Here is a 16,153-nt window from a genome sequence, read left to right as displayed (position 1 = left end):
TTTTTTTTTTTGAGACGGAGTCTCGCTCTGTCGCCCAAGCTGGAGTGCAGTGGCGCGATCCTGGCTCACTGCAAGCTCCGCCTCCTGGGTTCACGCCATTCTCCTGCCTCAGCCTCCCAAGTAGCTGGAACTACAGGCGCCCGCCACCGCGCCTGGCTCATTTTTTGTATTTTTAGTAGAGATGGGGTTTCACCATGGTCTCGATCTCCTGACCTTGTGATCCGCCCACCTCGGCCTCCCAAAGTGCTGGGATTACAGGCGTGAGCCACCGCGCCCGGCACACCCGGCTAATTTTTATATTTTTTGTAGAGACAGGGTTTGCCATCTTGCCTAGGCTGGTCTCCAACTCCTGGGCTCAAGTGATTCACCTACCTCAGCCTCCCAATGTGCCGGAATTACAGGCGTGAGCCATCGTGCCTGGCCCAGGAGGGCTGTATTTTCATCACCCTGAAAACACCTGTAGCCTTTAGTGGGGTCAGGCCCTATTTCCTCGCTCCATCCCCTGCCCCCCAACTAATCTACATTCTGTCTCTATGGATTTGTCTTTTCTGGACATTTCACAAAAATAGAATCAAACAGAATCATACATGTGATTTTTTGTGACTGGCTTCTTTCACTTAACACATTTTTGTGTTTTGATTTTTAGTTTTGTGTGTGTATTTGGATTTTTAATAAAAGAAAAAGAAAAATAGAATGAATAACTCAATCTAGCCAGCAATAGGAAAGAAAGTACTTTGCAAACTGTAAAGAGCTTTTGATACATCAATGCTCATCACTGGGATGAGCCACACAGGTTTCCAGGGGGCAGTGAGAATATGGCACGGGAGGGGCGCTCGGCTCCTTAGAGTCCCCTGGTTGTGCTCCATTTCCCCACGAGCAGAGAGGCAGGAGAGTGCAGCAGTTAAAGTGTGAGTTTCAGAGCCAACTTGCTAGAGCCCAAATCCTGACTCGGATATCCCCTGGCCAGGGTCCTCAGACAAGGCACTTGACCCCTCAGAGTCCCAGGCACCTCAGGTGTAAACCAATGACACTATCTGGCTCATTAGGATGTTCTGAGGTACAAACATGCTTAGGAGAGTGCCTGACACACAGTCAATGCTCTACGATGTCCGGCTTGATGGGAAGTGCAGCCCCTAGGCTAGAGATGAGCCGGTGTCCAGCCAGTGGGAGGAGAGGAAGAGGGAGTAAGTCACGCTATGGAGGAAAGGAGAGCCTCCGGGAAGGCAGGCTGCAAGGGCTCCTGGCTCCCAAACAGGACTGTACTGGACAGACAAGAGAGGTCACGGCACAGGCAGAGGCCCAATAGGAGCGGGTGCAGCAGGAACCCTGGAGTGGCAGAAAAACACAGGGGAAGAGGTGGGCAGGGGAGAGATCTGGTCTTGAATGGCCGACTAAGATCCTGGCCTTCAGCCCGAGGCACCAAGGGCCATGTTCAGGTGTGTGATCACAGGATCTCTCAGCCTTGGCACTCCTGACGCTGGAGCTGGAGAACTCCTGGCTGTGGGGCTGCCCTGGGCACCGCAGGGCATCTAACAGCACCCATGACTCCTACCCACTAGATGCCAGGTCACCTCCTTCCCCCTGAATTGTAACAACCAAAAGTTCTCCAGATCTTGACGTATGTCTCCTGGGAGACAAAAATCACCCTGTTGAGCTACCTGGTGGATAAGAAAGGGCTGGAGGAGGCTAGAGCGGTAGTGGAAGGCCTGGGAAGGCCACTACAGAAACCAGGCATGAGCTGACAGTGGCCCTGCCCGGGCAGGGTGCAGAGAATGAGTGACACTTTGGAGGCAGGGCCTACAGGACTTGGTGACTCGGCAGATGTGTGCAGGGAGGAGAGGCGCTGGGGAGGTGCTGGGGGGGTGCTGGGGAGGTGCCGGGGAGGTAGTGGGTAGACGGGGCCCTCCTCCCATCGAGCCCTTATCCCACCCGTCGAGTACTACTGTTTGTATTTCTTTTTTTTTTTTTTTTTTTGAGACATAGCTTCACTTTGTCACCCGCGCTGCAGTGCAGTGGCATGATCTCAGCTCACTGCAACTTCTGCCTCCTGGGTTCAAGCAATTCTCATGCCTCAGCCTCCCGAGTAGCTGGGACTACAGGCAGACACCACCATGCCTGGCTAATTTTCGTATCATTAGTAGAGATGGGGTTCTGCATGTTGGCCAGGCTGGTCTCAAACTCTTGACCTCAAATGATCCGCCTGCCTTGGTCTCCCAAAATGCTGAGACTACAGGCATGAGCCACTGCACCCGGCCTACTGTTTGCATTTCTGTTTGACATGTGGAAAAACAGACACCAAAGGTCAAATGATCATATGCCACACATGTCCCAGGGACAGAGATCCAAGCTGCTAGGCAAAGCCTCTGACTCCCACAAGTGCTGGAAACCTGCCAGAGCTGCCTCCCCCTGCAGCAGGTCCTGCCACCAATGAGTTCCTTGGTGGCCTCTAAATTCTATCAGGAAGCTGCCAGGCTTTTCTCTGAGCTCCCTTAATTCTTACAACCACTAAGCTGAGGTTCAGAGAGGTTAGGTAACTGGCCTGAGGTCTGACAGAACTGGTTGGGGCACAGCCAGAATTTCAGTCTTAGTCCCCAAAGTCCCTGTGTTTTTTCTCCACTCCAACTCCAGGTGAGGCCTCCCGGCAAAGGCTGTGTCTGGCAGCCAGCTGAGCATAGATGCAGGGGTGCCCCCCATGCGAAGGCCTAGAAGCTGGAAGAACTGCCTGATTTCAGGAACAGAAGATGTCCCATGAGTAAGACACAGTGGGGGGACTGCCAGTTCCCAAAACAAACTTGGACACAGAAAAGGGCTTGGACTTGGCTGGCCCTAGAGGGGCTGGGAACTTGGCAAGTTCCAAGTGGCCACAGGCATGGCCAGCCTCACATGGGGGCCTACTTGACACCTACACAGACACATGGACACAATCGGGGACCTGGGTGGACTGGAGGACAGGGGATGAAGCCCACCCGTCCCAGCGGCGGCAGCAGCAGCAGCAGCGGGGACAACCTCAGTTCCCACCCATCAGAGGCCTGGAGTATTCCCTGCATTAACTCTCACCCCGGAACCACCCGTCAGTGGAGAACACTGTTCTCCTTTCAGAGCTGAGGACCAGAGACTCTAAGAGGTCTAGAGAGTTCCCCAGGATGCAAGTCTAGAGAATGGGCCCAGATTTGGCCACCTCTGGACCCTGGATGGGCAACAGCAGGGCCTTAACAAAGCAGGCCCCACTCTCTTGGCTGACCCCTTATGATGCAAAGGGAGGAAGGGCAGAAGTCACATCTATAGTGTGCTGGCCCTCAGGTGATCCTGGAAAGCAGGGCTTGAAGGACACATCCAGCCCCACCTGCAGAGGCCATCTGGAGTCAGGCCCTGGCACGGCACTGGGGATAAGAATGTGGCCAGAGCATTGAATAAATGGAGCCGGTGAGGCTGGCCAGGGATGCCCTACAATCACCACTGTCCCCAAACCAACAAGACAGGGGCCCAGGAGGGTGCTGGCAGGATGGTGAGTCGGGGCAGGGTCCCCCGAGGCCCTTGTACCAGGGAACACAGAGAGTCAGGAGTCTGACTCGCTTCCCCAGACTCAGACCCAGAGGACCCAGATCCTTCGAAAACAGTTCCAATGGTGGGGGCAATGGGGGGGGGGCACAGCGTACAGCACCTATTGCTGGGCCCAGCACACGCGGGTACTTTACACACCACAACCTCATTACTTCTCATGACCCCATTTTGCAGATGGGGAAGCCGAGGATGGACAAGGTCATCACCTGCCCAAGTGCATACAGCTCATAAAAGGGAGCACCAGCACCCAAACCCAGGCTGAATTTTCTCCAGAGCCAGTACAAAGAGGAGTAAATCTGGACTTAGTTTTTTAAATGAATGAGATGACTATGCAGATAAACAGGAAGTCCTGTCCCCAGGGAGGTCCCACCACACGAGATTCTGGATTTTCTGAGTGATCTTGGGCTACCGCCCTCCAGCCATGAGCCTCAGTCTCCTGTCTGCAAAAAGACAAGACGGGACCTGGGATGGGCACTGTCTAGGAACAAGGCTGTGCCAAGAGCTGTCTCCATGCCCTTTGACCTCCAGCCAGTGGCTCCAGGCTTCAGTGCTGAACCCAACAGCTTCAATCATACACCCACTCCAATTTCACACAGTAAGGAGCTGGGTACACTCATTTCAGATGTGAAGACTGAGGCTCAGCATGATACAGTGCCTTACTCCAGGTCACACAACAAATGAGGAACAGACTGGGGATCTGAACCTGGACTGACCCCCAAATCTCAGCCTTTTTCTTTCCTTCTTTTTCAGGATGGAGTGCAATGACGCGATCTCAGATCACTGCATCCTCCGCCTCCCAGGTTCAAGCCATTCTTCTGCCTCAGCCTCCTGTAGTCCCAGAGCCAGCCCCTCTAAGATTTACCCTCATTCCTGTCCCTGCGCCCTCAGAAGCAGGCTAGACACACCTCTGTGCCTTGGTTACCCTCCTTGGTAAATGAAAATCAGCTCTGTCCAATGCAGAGACTGGGACTACAGGCATGTGCCACCACACCAAGCTAATTTTTGTATCTTTAGTAGAGACAGGGTTTCACCATGTTGGCCAGGCTGGTCTCGAACTCCTGACCTCAAATGATCTGCCTGTCTTGGCCTTCCAAAGTGCTGGGATTACAGGCGTGAGCCACAGCTCCTGGCCTCCTTTTTTTTGAGACATGGTCTCACTCTGACACCCAGGCTGGAGTGCAGTGGTGCAATCTCAGCTCCCCGTAGCCTCAACCTCCACGGTTCAGGTGATTCTCCCACCTCAGCCTCCCAAGTAGCCAGGATTACATGCACGTGCCACCACACCCAGCTAATTTTAGTATTTTTCTTGTAGAGATGGGGTCTCATCATGTTGCCCAGGTTGGTCTCGAACTCCTGGACTCGAGCAATCCGTCTGCCTTGGTTTCCCAAAGTGCTGGTATTACAAGTGTGAGCCAGCACACCTGGCCATCCCAGCCTTTTTCTATTCTGCTGTGAGGCTGCTGTGCATGCCTGTGCATGTCACAGTCCCCATTTTCTCATTGGTTTGCTTGACTAGCCTTCAGTGAACACCCACTGTGCTGACCACTAGCAGATACTACCTAATGCCTGCCTCCCCGGGAGTAGCTTGGCATCGCAGAGAAAACCTATGAACCAGCTGCGCCGCACACTCTCCCTCCCTCTGAGCTCCCAGGTGTCCATAGGGGAGAGTCATCCACTAAACACTCAGCAATGAACTGCACATCTGGCTGGCACTTTAGAGTTTACAAAATACTTTTCCATCTGTCATTTCATCTGTGCCTTAGAACCTTTCTTCATCAGTCAGGCAGAATTATCACAAATTTTACAGATGGGGACACTAAGGCACAGAGGAGCCGCATGACCTTCCCACAGCCACACAAAGCCATGTCTAGAACGCTGAACTAGACGTCTAACATCTCCCTCAGCATGTTCTGTCTTCCACGCTCTCACTCATGTGGCGGGCTGTGGGCATACAGGCTGCTTCTGCCAGTTTTCTAGAGTGGTCTTGAGAGACCAACTTGACCATCTGTGCCTCAGTTTCCTGATGCGCCAAAGAATCTGGTACTATCTCTAGGGGCTGCAGAAAGTACCCTGCAAGGAAGTGCTCAGGGAACTCCCAGTCTCCGACCCTGTCTCCATTGAGGCTTCCTTAACACATTTCACACTCCAAGGGACCCTAACCACGGGGTAACAGAAACCCCGAAGTTCTGAACTGATGGACATGGCCCACAGACTTGGTGATCTCTGCACTGGACAGAGCTGATTTTCATTTGCCAAGGAAGGTAACCTGCTTCTGAGGGCACAGGGACAGGAATGAGGATAAATCCTAGAGGGGCTGGCTACCTCACTCCAGCAACTCCAAGCATCCGCTCCCAATCCACAATCACCAACACTAAATACCTTCCCTTTGGACCAATAATCACAAAGGAAGGGCCAGAACTCATGACTGTGCCCCGCAAAAGTGGCACTGAAAGGCACAAGCTTCATTTCTCCCAGGCCAAGGGGAGGACTGAGAGGTCAGTGACTTGTTTAAAATGCAACATCACAGCAAACTCATACTTTCAACAGGAAGCACATCTGGAGAGAAAAAGAGAGAGAATTCCCTAATGAGGAGACCCCCCCCCCCACCCCGCCCCTGAGGTTACAGGGGAGCCTGCGTCATCCTAAAGCCTGCCAGGGCTGGGTTCCAGGAGACCAGGACATAGAGAGGGGGCCTGGCTAGGGGTCCAGCAGCAACCCAGATCTCTTTTATCTACCAGTATCCTTCTCCCAGGAAGCAAGGCAAAGGATGTGAACCCCGCCTGGGTTTTCCCACACCCAGCTGGGGACCCAGCTGACCCGGGACACTGAGGCACAGAGGAACCGCATGACTCCTGCAGAAACTGGAGCTAAAAATACCCTCCAGTGCCCAGCCTGGCCTGTGACAGGAGGAGCCCCCGGGCCTGCCTCCCGACTGACTACCTGCTGCTTCCTTCCCGACCTGGAATGGCCCTGGGGCAAATTATGCCCCTGGAGCCACATTCCAACTTCAGAGCCCCAAATCCTGGGGTCTTTCTTCCTCTTGGTACCACAGGCTGGCCCAGGGGCTCCAGCTGGAGTCAGGAACACTCACCCAGGTAGATATCTCCGAAGGACCCACTCCCAATCTTCCGTCCCAGGCGGTACTTGTTCCCCACGCGTAGCTCCATGGCTCACTCTTGCTGCAGAGGAAGCAGGAACATGAGGGTCAGTGAAGTGGGGAGCCAGGAAAGGGGTCCAGCCCAAGGCCAGGCAGAGCTACCAGGAACTCGAAGACCCACATTCTCAAAGACCACATTCTGCAGGTGTGAGGCGGCCCATAGCCTGCACTCCACAAACCTGGGGAACAGCTAAGGGAGGCTGAGGTTAGGTTTCAGTGTGGCCAGAGGGGAAGCGGCCAAGCAAGCATGTCTTTGGGGGACACTCATTCAGGGGCCCCTCAACAGAAGCTTCTCAAAGGATCACAACGGGCATCAGCCCTCTTACACCTCTGAAACGACAGGGCCTCTCCACTCCTATCCCCAGGCTCCTACAGCCTGGCCTGGTCTTCCCAAGTACTGCCCCTGCCCAGAGGCCAGACCTCACCGGTGCCCAGCGTGCCTTGCAGGAGAAGGTCATATCCCCTACTGGGGGGAAGGCAGGAAAGAAACACCCTAGACCACCCACCTTCCAGTTGCCTCCCCATCTCTACATCATGACACCAAGAACCTCACGTGGAGGCCCGTAGCCTCTTGGATAAACTGTTTGGAGCTGGCGTCCTTCAAGACTAGGAGGGTCTCCTAAGAGGGCCCTCATAGAACAGAGGGCAATGAGCCAGGGTTTTAGCTGCCAGCCCCTGAGGGGTGGGAGGAGGAGTTCTGATGTGAGCAGCTTCTCTCCTTCCTCAGGGCCAGAGCCACCCTAGGAGGGACCCCTCTGCTCTGGCCTGGGGCAAAAGTCTGGACACCCTGTTCCTGGTCAGCAGAGGAGGAAACTGGAGGCCTAGAGGCAGTGCTGCCGTGGGCACAGGGACCAGGGACTGCAGTAAGCAGGGGGAAGGGTGATTACAAGAGAACCAGCATCAAGGACTAGCAAGAGGGAACTCCTTTTGCAGACAGGGTACTCAGGCCCACAGAGGCCACGCCACCTGCCCCACATCACCCTGTAGACGGTAGCAGCCTCGCCTAGGACACAGCTCCGGCCATCCCACCTGGTGGTCTCCCACACTCACAAACCAGGCAAAACAGGAAGACTGCAGAGCAGCTGTGCTGGCACAGAAGATCAGCCCCTTGCCCGTGCCAAGTGCTGTCCCCAACGACCAGGCCAGCCTGGGAGGGAGACGGATTGCAGGGACAGTGGGCAGAGCCCAGGAGAGAAAGGCCAACCCCAGCAACCTGGCTCCCCAGGAGCTCACCAGCCCTCCACCAATAACCATGAGGCAGGGACCTCCACCCGAGCTGGCCAAACTCTGGGCTCTCAATCAAGGGCCACTGCCCACATGCTTGGCCTGTCTCAGCTGAGGTGCCACGCTGCCAGGGGAACGCAGTCCACGTTTGCAGGAAACCCACACGCCACACACCCCACGTACACACACGTCCAGCTTCCCGAGTGTGTACACTCCAAGGGAAGAAAGAAAAGCAGGCACGCACAGTGAGCCCTGTTGCGGGGGGCAGCGGGGGGGAGGTGTGCACGCAACACCCCCCACACCCCAGTCCATTTTCCGCCAACACCAATTCAGAGACCACACACGGCAGCCAGGAAACCCGCAGGTTAGGAAAGGAACATAAATATACCCGCATCCTATATTACATAAATACCCACGCCGGGTTACATAAATACCCATGCCCTCTGTCTGGGTGTCTTACATAAATATACTGCACATGACCCCCCAGTATCTCCCCACTCACCGGCTGTCTGCAGAAAACGGGAGCGGGGAGGGGCAAGGCCTTCAGGACCCCGACTGCTCTGTGCCAGCCATCCAGACCCCCAGTGCCCTCCCCAACACCCCTGGGGTTCAAGGTCTCTGGGGGAGCCTAGACTGTCCCGGCACCAATCCCCAAAAAGCTTCCCAGAGGAGAGCAGAAAGGCTTCATTCAGAAATGGAGAGGCTTTTCCGTTTTGCTGCTTCTCCCATGGGGGAGGGGGGAGATAAACAAAGTGGGGGGAAAAGTGGATAGGAAGGTTCAAGAGTTTCAGCAGGTTAAAAAAATTAGACAAACTACCAACCAGCATGGCACACAGGCAGTGCTTCTTACTCCCCGACCACCATCGCCTACCCCTGAGCCAGGGCCCTTGTCCCTTGGACGATTAAAATAAAAATTGAAGGGACATCATAGAAAGGAAAGCAAAGGAGATCCAAAACAGGCATTGCTTGGAAGCAACTTGAGACACCGTGTCCCCTTCTCCTCTCCCCAAATCCTTCTCCAGGAAGGAGACTATGCCAAGAAGAAAATATGCAAGAAAACTAAGGGGAAAGTTGGGGAGGGGGTTCACCCCACTTCGAGTTTGGGTATTAAGAAGGGCTTGGGAATCCTCTCTCTAACGATACCCAGACACAGTTTTACGTTCCTTAGAGACTTGCAAGACACGAATCTCTCACACACAAAAATGGGAGAATCCGATCCGATAAATAACCCCCACCCCTTCCTTTCTCTCCACAAAGAAAAACAAATCGGTGGCCTGGTGACCACACACATCTTCACCTTAGGACCCCCAAACGCCCGCCATCCAATGAGCGGGAGCAGCCTTGCGGACCCCCAGGTCCGGGCGCCGGGGCCGGGAGAGCAGGGGGCGCCGTCGATTGTCCGATGAAACCTACGCGGGCCCGAATCAACAGTATCCGGCGCCCAGCACCCCAGGCCCCCTCCCTCAGCGTCCCCAAATCACAGCCGGGGTGGCCGCCTGGCCGGCCGGGGCCTCGGAGGGTCCAGCGGGGGGAGGCGGAGGCAGGCCGGCCGGAGGGGGCCTCCCCCGCGAGCCTGCAAAATAACAGGCCCCCTCCTCCTCGTCCCCAGCCGCGCCTTTGTCCTCGCCGGGCCGAGCGGGCGGCGCCCGGGCTGCCCCCCCCCACACCCCAGCGCGAACGCGCGTGTGTCCGCCCTCCCCTCCCCTCCCTCCCTCTCCAGCAAAAACAAAGAGGCTGAGGGAGCCCCGATTCCCCCCAGGTTCGCGCCCCTCGGCGGGCCCATGGCCCCCCAATATTTACCCCTCCGGGAAGGCGCCGGTGCCGGGCCGCTGCTCGGGGGGCTGCCACGGGCGGGGGCGGCCCGCCGGGGCGGATGCCGGAGGATTCGCGGAGCCGCCCGGCGCGCCAGCCTCTCCTGGCCCAGCCGCCGCCGCCGCCGCCGCCGCGCTCCGCTCGGCCCCGGCTGGGCTCTGGCTCTGGGCTCTCTCCGCCGCCGCCGCCGCCGCCTCCCTCCTCCCGGCCTCCTGCCCGCCCGCCCCCGCCGCCGGCTCGCGCGCTCCCGCACCGCGCGCGCCCGCCGGCTCCCATTGAGCCCCGGGCCCGCCCGCTGATGTCATCCCCGGCCCGCCGCCGCCGCCCCGGAGGATTTAAAGGGCCCGCGCCCTCCGCGCTGGGGGCCGCAGCCGCGAGACGCAGTCCCCCAGCCCCAGTGCAGGAGCGCGGGCTTACGCGTGGGGGTAGGGGAGCGCACAGATACTGACACCCTAATGCAGTCCAGGGCACAGGTGGAAAAGACGGGCTGAGAGGACACAGGGAAGAGGGGAAGAGGAGGGCGCACAAAAAGCGGGGGTGAAGGGATGGGAAGGGAGGGTCTAGACCCAAAGTCTTCTCTCCCCGCCTGCCGGGTTCTCTCTCCTCTCCAGGCGGAGCACTGGGCTCTTTCGAAAACAGGCGCTATTCACGACACTGCAAAAGATGTTAGACTGCTGGGGGCTCAGTCCGCCTCCAGGTTCAGAGTGCCGCAGAGAACACAGGCCAGGCTGATTCCGGGCAAGAGATTTGAGGAGACAGGTAGGGATTTCGACACAAGGCCCAGAAAGGTAGCCTGGGCTCATACATTCTCCTCCCGTGGAAAAATCAAGGGTAAAGACCTTTTTTCCTTCTTCTTCTTCTCCTCCCTGCAGCTCAAACTGTGATGGGCACAGAGAGGACCCTCAGATCCCAATCTCATTCTCCCCTGTTGAAGGAGGGGTGCCACAGTACCAAAGCACCGACACCTGAGTCAGGGCTCCGAGTGGTGCACGAGTGGTGGTGCACGTTTAGCCAAGTCACCTCCCAGCTCTGAGCTTGGGTTTCCTTAAACAGCAAATGGGAGGAAGGACCCTGTCCTCCCCAGGTCACAGGGAGAATTAATAAAAGCTTCTACTGGCATCCAGAGCCGCCGATGAAAGGTTGCAGAACAAAGTCATTAAAGCGATGATATTTACACTGTGCCATGCAAAGCTTCCAATTATGACACACCTATATTCACACAGTTCTGACTGTGGACACGCAAAATGCCTGAGGCCCTGCGTCCAATCCCGGAAGCACAGTTCCTGGGAGGAGTCACTATAATGGCCGTATCTTCCCTCCCCGAGGCTGAGGGACTGAGTCACACACTTGTCCAAACGGGCAGGAGCCCCACAGACTAGGTCCTTTCACCGACCAGGAAACTGGCCCAGAGAGGGGAAGGGGTGTGCCCTGGACCACAAACCCAAAAGGACAGCTCTGTTCTCCCAGCAATCACCAGGAAACTGGGTCTATCAAGAGCCCATTTCCAAGAGTGAGAAGCCTCCTCCCAGGAGGGCCTGCCTTCAGTGACACCTTTGCTAGACAGGGGGTCACCAGCCAGGCGGTGGGCTTTACTTGGCCTGTGTGGTGCTTTCTGTTGTTGTATTGTTAATCCTCAAAGTTTTTTTTTTGTTGTTGTTGTTGTTTGCTTTTTTTGTTTGTTTTGAGATAGAGTCTCACTCTGTTGCCCAGGCTGGACTGCAGTGGCCCAATCTCGGCTCACTGCAACCTCTGCCTCCTGGGTTCAAGTGATTCTCCAGCCTCAGCCTCCCTCCTGAGTAGCTGGAATCACAGATGTGCACCACCACACCTGGATAATTGTCGCCCAGGACCACACAGTATTTTTAGTAGAGATGGGGTTTCACCATGTTGGCCAGGCTGGTCTGGAACTCCTGACCTCAAGTGATCCGCCCGCCTCGGCCTCCCAAAGTGCTGGGATTACAGGCGTGAGCCACCACGCCTGGCCAATCCCCAAAGTTTTAAAACTGGAAGATTTCATATTTCAGATCCAGATTCCCTGTTTTTCTTGAGGCATTAGGAGATCCGGTAACTCTGGTCCCAAGTTCTCAGCGGACCTGAGCCCCAGCCACCTGCCTTGGTGGGAGTCCCAGGCCCACCCCCTTCCCCCCCACCCCCGCTGCCCATTTTGTTTCTTTCCTCACATGAGCCCAGGCAGAGGGGCCTGGGCACAACTGAGCAGGGGTGAAGTCTGCCCCAGTGTCCTCCAGTCCTCACCACCCCTAACCTTCCAACCTGGGCCCTGCTTCCCAAAGCCCTCCTCTTCTTCAGCACTTTCTAAGCACCCAGCCCTGGGAGAGGAGGTTATTGGTTATCTCATTTAATCCTCTCAAACAACAGATTACACTGTATTCTTTCAGAGAAGGAATCAGGCTCCTCCCAATGCTTGCCTAAGGGCACAGATCAACCTCTCCTTTAAACTGGGCCTGGCTGGAACAGACCCCGTGCCCCTTCCTAACCCAGCCAGACCCCCAGGTCTGACTGCAGCACAATGTCCTAGCTTCCCTCCACCTGCTCACGTTCTCCCCTCTGCATTCAGGACTTGTAACCACACCTCCCACTCCAGCACCCCCACCCCCACCCCCTGCCCCAATTAAGATCCTGCTCAGTTTCCTGGGCCAGTCAGGCTGAGGAGCCCAGCTCATCCCCAGGCCTGCTAGAGAGCCTCCCTGCCTTACCATTCGAAGGGCCTGCTATTGTCCACTGCCTGAGTTGTGGGCCCAAGTCCTTGTCCTTCCTATCACTGGAAGACCTGTCTGTGGGCCTTCCCAAAGAGCTTTGCAGCGAAGCTATAAGGGAAGGAAAACCATGACACAAAACCCAGCTGAGGAGGGGAGACTGGTCTAAAGTAAAAAAAAAAAATTACCTATTCCAGCAGCCCTACAGCCTGACTTCTCTTTCCGACTTGGTTCTCAGGGATTCCTCTCAGATTTAACTCCTAACTTTAAAACCCAAGGGTGGGGCTGGGCACGCCCCTGTAATCCCAGCACTTTCAGAGGCCAAGGCAGGCGATCACCTGAGGCCAGGAGTTCAAGATCAGCCTGGCCAACACGGTGAAACCCCGTTTCTACTAAAAATACAAAAAAATTAGCTGGGCGTGGTGGCAGGCACCTGTAATCCCAGCTACTCGGAAGGCTGAGGCAGGAGAATTGCTTGAACCCAATAGGCCGGGGTTGCAGTGAGCCGAGATCGTACCATTGCACTCCAGCTTGGGTGACAGAGTGAGACTCCGTCTCAAAAAAAAAAAATAAAAAACAAAACAAAACAAAACAAAAAACCCAAGGGTGTGGCAAAGTCCCCTAGCCACCTTCTCTGCAAGCCAACAAGAAGATGAAATCAGGCTAGAATAGGTGTGGGGTGAATTCCCAGCTCCCAATGGGCCCACCCTGGGTTTCAGCTGCTCTGCATTGGTTCAGGAATAGAGGCTCTCACACCTTTCCAAACTGATTTTTGTCGTTTTTTAGAGGCTCACTCTGTCACCCAGGCTGGAGTGCAGTGGCAGGATCATACCTCGCTGTGGCCTCAAATTCCTGGGCTCAAGTGATCCTCCTGCCTCAGCCTTCCAAGCATCTGGGACTACAGGCATGCATCACCATACCCAGCTAATTCTTAAATTTTTTTTTTTTTTTTTTTGAGACAGAGTCTCCCTCTGTTGCCCAGGTTGGAGTGCAGTGGCCGGATCTCAGCTCACTGCAAGCTCTGCCTCCCGGGTTTACGCCATTCTCCTGCCTCAGCCTCCGGGTAGCTGGGACTACAGGTGTCCGCCACCGCACCCGGCTAATTTTTTGTATTTTTTTAGTAGAGACGGGGTTTCACTGTGTTAGCCAGGATGGTCTCGATCTCCTGACCTCGTGATCCGCCTGTCTCAGCCTCCCAAAGTGCTGGGATTACAGGCTTGAGCCACCGCACCCGGCCCTTAAATTTTTTATACAGATGGGTTCTTACTGTGTTGCCCAGACTGGTCTCAAACTCCTGGGCTCAAGTGATCCTTCTGCCTCATCCTCCCAAAGTGCCGTGATTACAAGTGTGGGCCACTGTGTTCCCAAACTGACATTTCGTACCTGCTCCCTATTTCAGATCCTTCAGGATCACTTGACCTGCAGGAACACTGGGCTGGCATCCCAAGGACAGCCCTGGAATTCCCAGATAATGAAGATATGGCTGCAGATAAACCCAGAAAGATTTCAGTACCTCCTGCAGGAATCTCAGTCTTGATTAAGGACATGTAGATTTACTAAACATCAAGGGCTGGCCTGAAAATGGCCCTCCAGGATCTGTCCTCCACTCCCCGCACCTGGCTCTCCTGACCTCAGCTCCTGTACGTTTTCTTCTTGCTCACAGCCACGTAATCTCACTGGCCTCCCGCGGAATGAGCCTCTGGCCTCACGGCCTTAGTGGCAGCTGTTTCCACTGCCTGGTGCGCTCTTCCCATAGAGCGCCACCCCCTCACCCCTCACCTTCCTCAAGTCCCCTTCACAGGTAGACCTTCCTGGTCTCCCAGTTTGTTTGTTTGTTTGTTTGTTTGTTTGTTTAGAGACAGAGTCTTGCTCTGTCTCCCAGGCTGGAGTGCAGTGGCCCGGTCTCGGCTCACTGCAACCTCTGCCTCCTGGGTTCAAGCAATTCTCCTGCTTCAGCCTCCAGAGTAGCTGGGATTACAGGCACCCACCACCATACTTGGCTAATTTTCATATTTTTAGTAGAGATGGAGGTGTCACCATGTTAGCCAGGCTGGTCTTGAGCTCCTGACCTCAGGTAATCCATCCGCCTCAGCCTCCCAAAAAGCTGGGATTACAGGTGTGAGCCACCACATCTGGGCCCAGTCTCCCAATTTAAAATCCTGGCGTTGGGCCACAGGTGGTATCTCACGCCTGTAATCCCAGAACTTTGGGAGGTAAAGGTAGGTGTTGCTTGAGCTCAGGAATTTGAGACCAGCCTGGACAACATGGCGAAATGCTATCTCTACAAAAAATACAAAAATTAGCTGAGCGTGGTGGCTGGGTGGGTGGTGCATGCCTGTAGTCTTAGCTACTTGGGAGGTTGAGGTGGGAGAATCACCGGATCCCAAGGAGGTTGAGGCTGCACTGAGCCTTGATCACAACACTGCACTCCAGCCTGGACAACAGAGTGAGACCCTGTCTCGAAAAAACAAAACAACACCAAAAAAAACCAGTGAGACCATGTCTCAAAAAATAAAAATAAATAATTAAAAAATAATAATTGGCCGGGCGTGGTGGCTCATGCCTGTAATCCCAGCACTTTGGGAGGTCAAGATGGGCAGATCACGAGGTCAGGAGATCAAGACCATGGTGAAACCCCGTCTCTACTAAAATACAAAAATTAGCTGGGCATGGTGGTGTGCACCTGTAATCCCAGCTACTTGGGAGGTTGAGGCAGGAGAATTGCTTCAGCCTGGGGGGAAGAGGTTGCAGTGAGCTGAGATCATGCCACTGCACTCCCACCTGGATGACAGAGCAAGATTCCATCTTTTTTTTTTTTTTTTTTTTTTTGAGACGGAGTCTCGCTCTGTCGCCCAGGCTGGAGTGCAGTGGCCAGATCTCAGCTCACTGCAAGCTCCGCCTCCCAGGTTTACGCCATTCTCCTGCCTCAGCCTCCGGAGTAGCTGAGACTACAGGCGCCCGCCACCTCGCCTGGCTAGTTTTTTGTATTTTTTAGTAGAGACGGGGGTTTCACCGTGTTAGCCAGGATGGTCTCGATCTCCTGACCTTGTGATCCACCCGTCTCGGCCTCTCAAAGTGCTGGGATTACAGGCTTGAGCCACCGCGCCCAGCCGCAAGATTCTATCTTTAAAAAACAAGCAAAAAAATTGGCCAAGCTTGGTGGCTCATGTCTGTAATCCCACCACTTTGGGAGGCCAAGGCAGACAGATCACAAGGTTAGGAATTCGAGACCAACCTGGACAATGTGGAAAACCCCGTCTCTACTAAAAATAAAATAAAAATAATAATAAAACCCCACCCCCATGGGTAACTGCCTTCCCCTTCTCTGCTGTTTCTTTTTTTTTTTTTTCTTTTTTCTTTTTTGAGATGGAGTTTTGCTCTTGTTGCCCAGGCTGGAGTGCAATGGCGTGATCTCGGCTCACTGCGATCTTGGCTCACTGAAATCTCCGCCTTTCAGGTTCAAGCGATTCTCCTGCCTCCACCTCCCGAGTAGCTGGGATTACAGGCGTGCGGCACCACGCCCAGCTAATTTTGTATTTTTAGTAGAGACAAGGTTTCTCCATGTTGGTCCCACTGATCTTGAACTCCCGACCTCAGGTGATCCACCCACCTTAGCCTCTCCCAAAGTGCTGGGATTACAGGCGTGAGCCACCGTGCCTAGCCTCTGTGGCCTGTTTCTTTTTCT

The 16,153-nt window shown here is 55.0% G+C and overlaps 1 protein-coding gene across 8 annotated transcripts in view; it reads right to left on the bottom strand.

Moving 5' to 3' along the window:
• The window catches only part of LOC112632879 (casein kinase I), a 48,367-nt gene that overhangs the window by 17,832 nt on the left and 14,382 nt on the right, over positions 1-16,153 (bottom strand). For 5 of the 8 annotated variants that reach the window (XM_025399010.1, XM_025399006.1, XM_025399011.1 and 2 more), the window contains exons 1-2: positions 9,743-9,988; positions 6,653-6,740 (exon numbers count right to left, since the gene is read on the bottom strand). In XM_025399010.1, coding sequence (XP_025254795.1) covers positions 6,653-6,728 — 76 coding nt within the window. In that variant the 5' untranslated portion in view covers positions 6,729-6,740; positions 9,743-9,988. Of the gene's footprint in view, positions 1-6,652; positions 6,741-9,239; positions 9,575-9,742; positions 9,989-10,559; positions 10,668-16,153 lie in introns of those variants that run through there. The other 3 variants (XM_025399008.1, XM_025399005.1, XM_025399009.1) reach the window with 3 other exon arrangements.

Source organism: Theropithecus gelada, chromosome 10, assembly GCF_003255815.1.
Source record: "Theropithecus gelada isolate Dixy chromosome 10, Tgel_1.0, whole genome shotgun sequence".
NCBI lineage: Eukaryota > Metazoa > Chordata > Mammalia > Primates > Cercopithecidae > Theropithecus > Theropithecus gelada.
The sequence above is the reverse complement of the archived record's forward strand: the minus strand, read 5'-3'. Positions and strand labels throughout refer to the sequence as shown.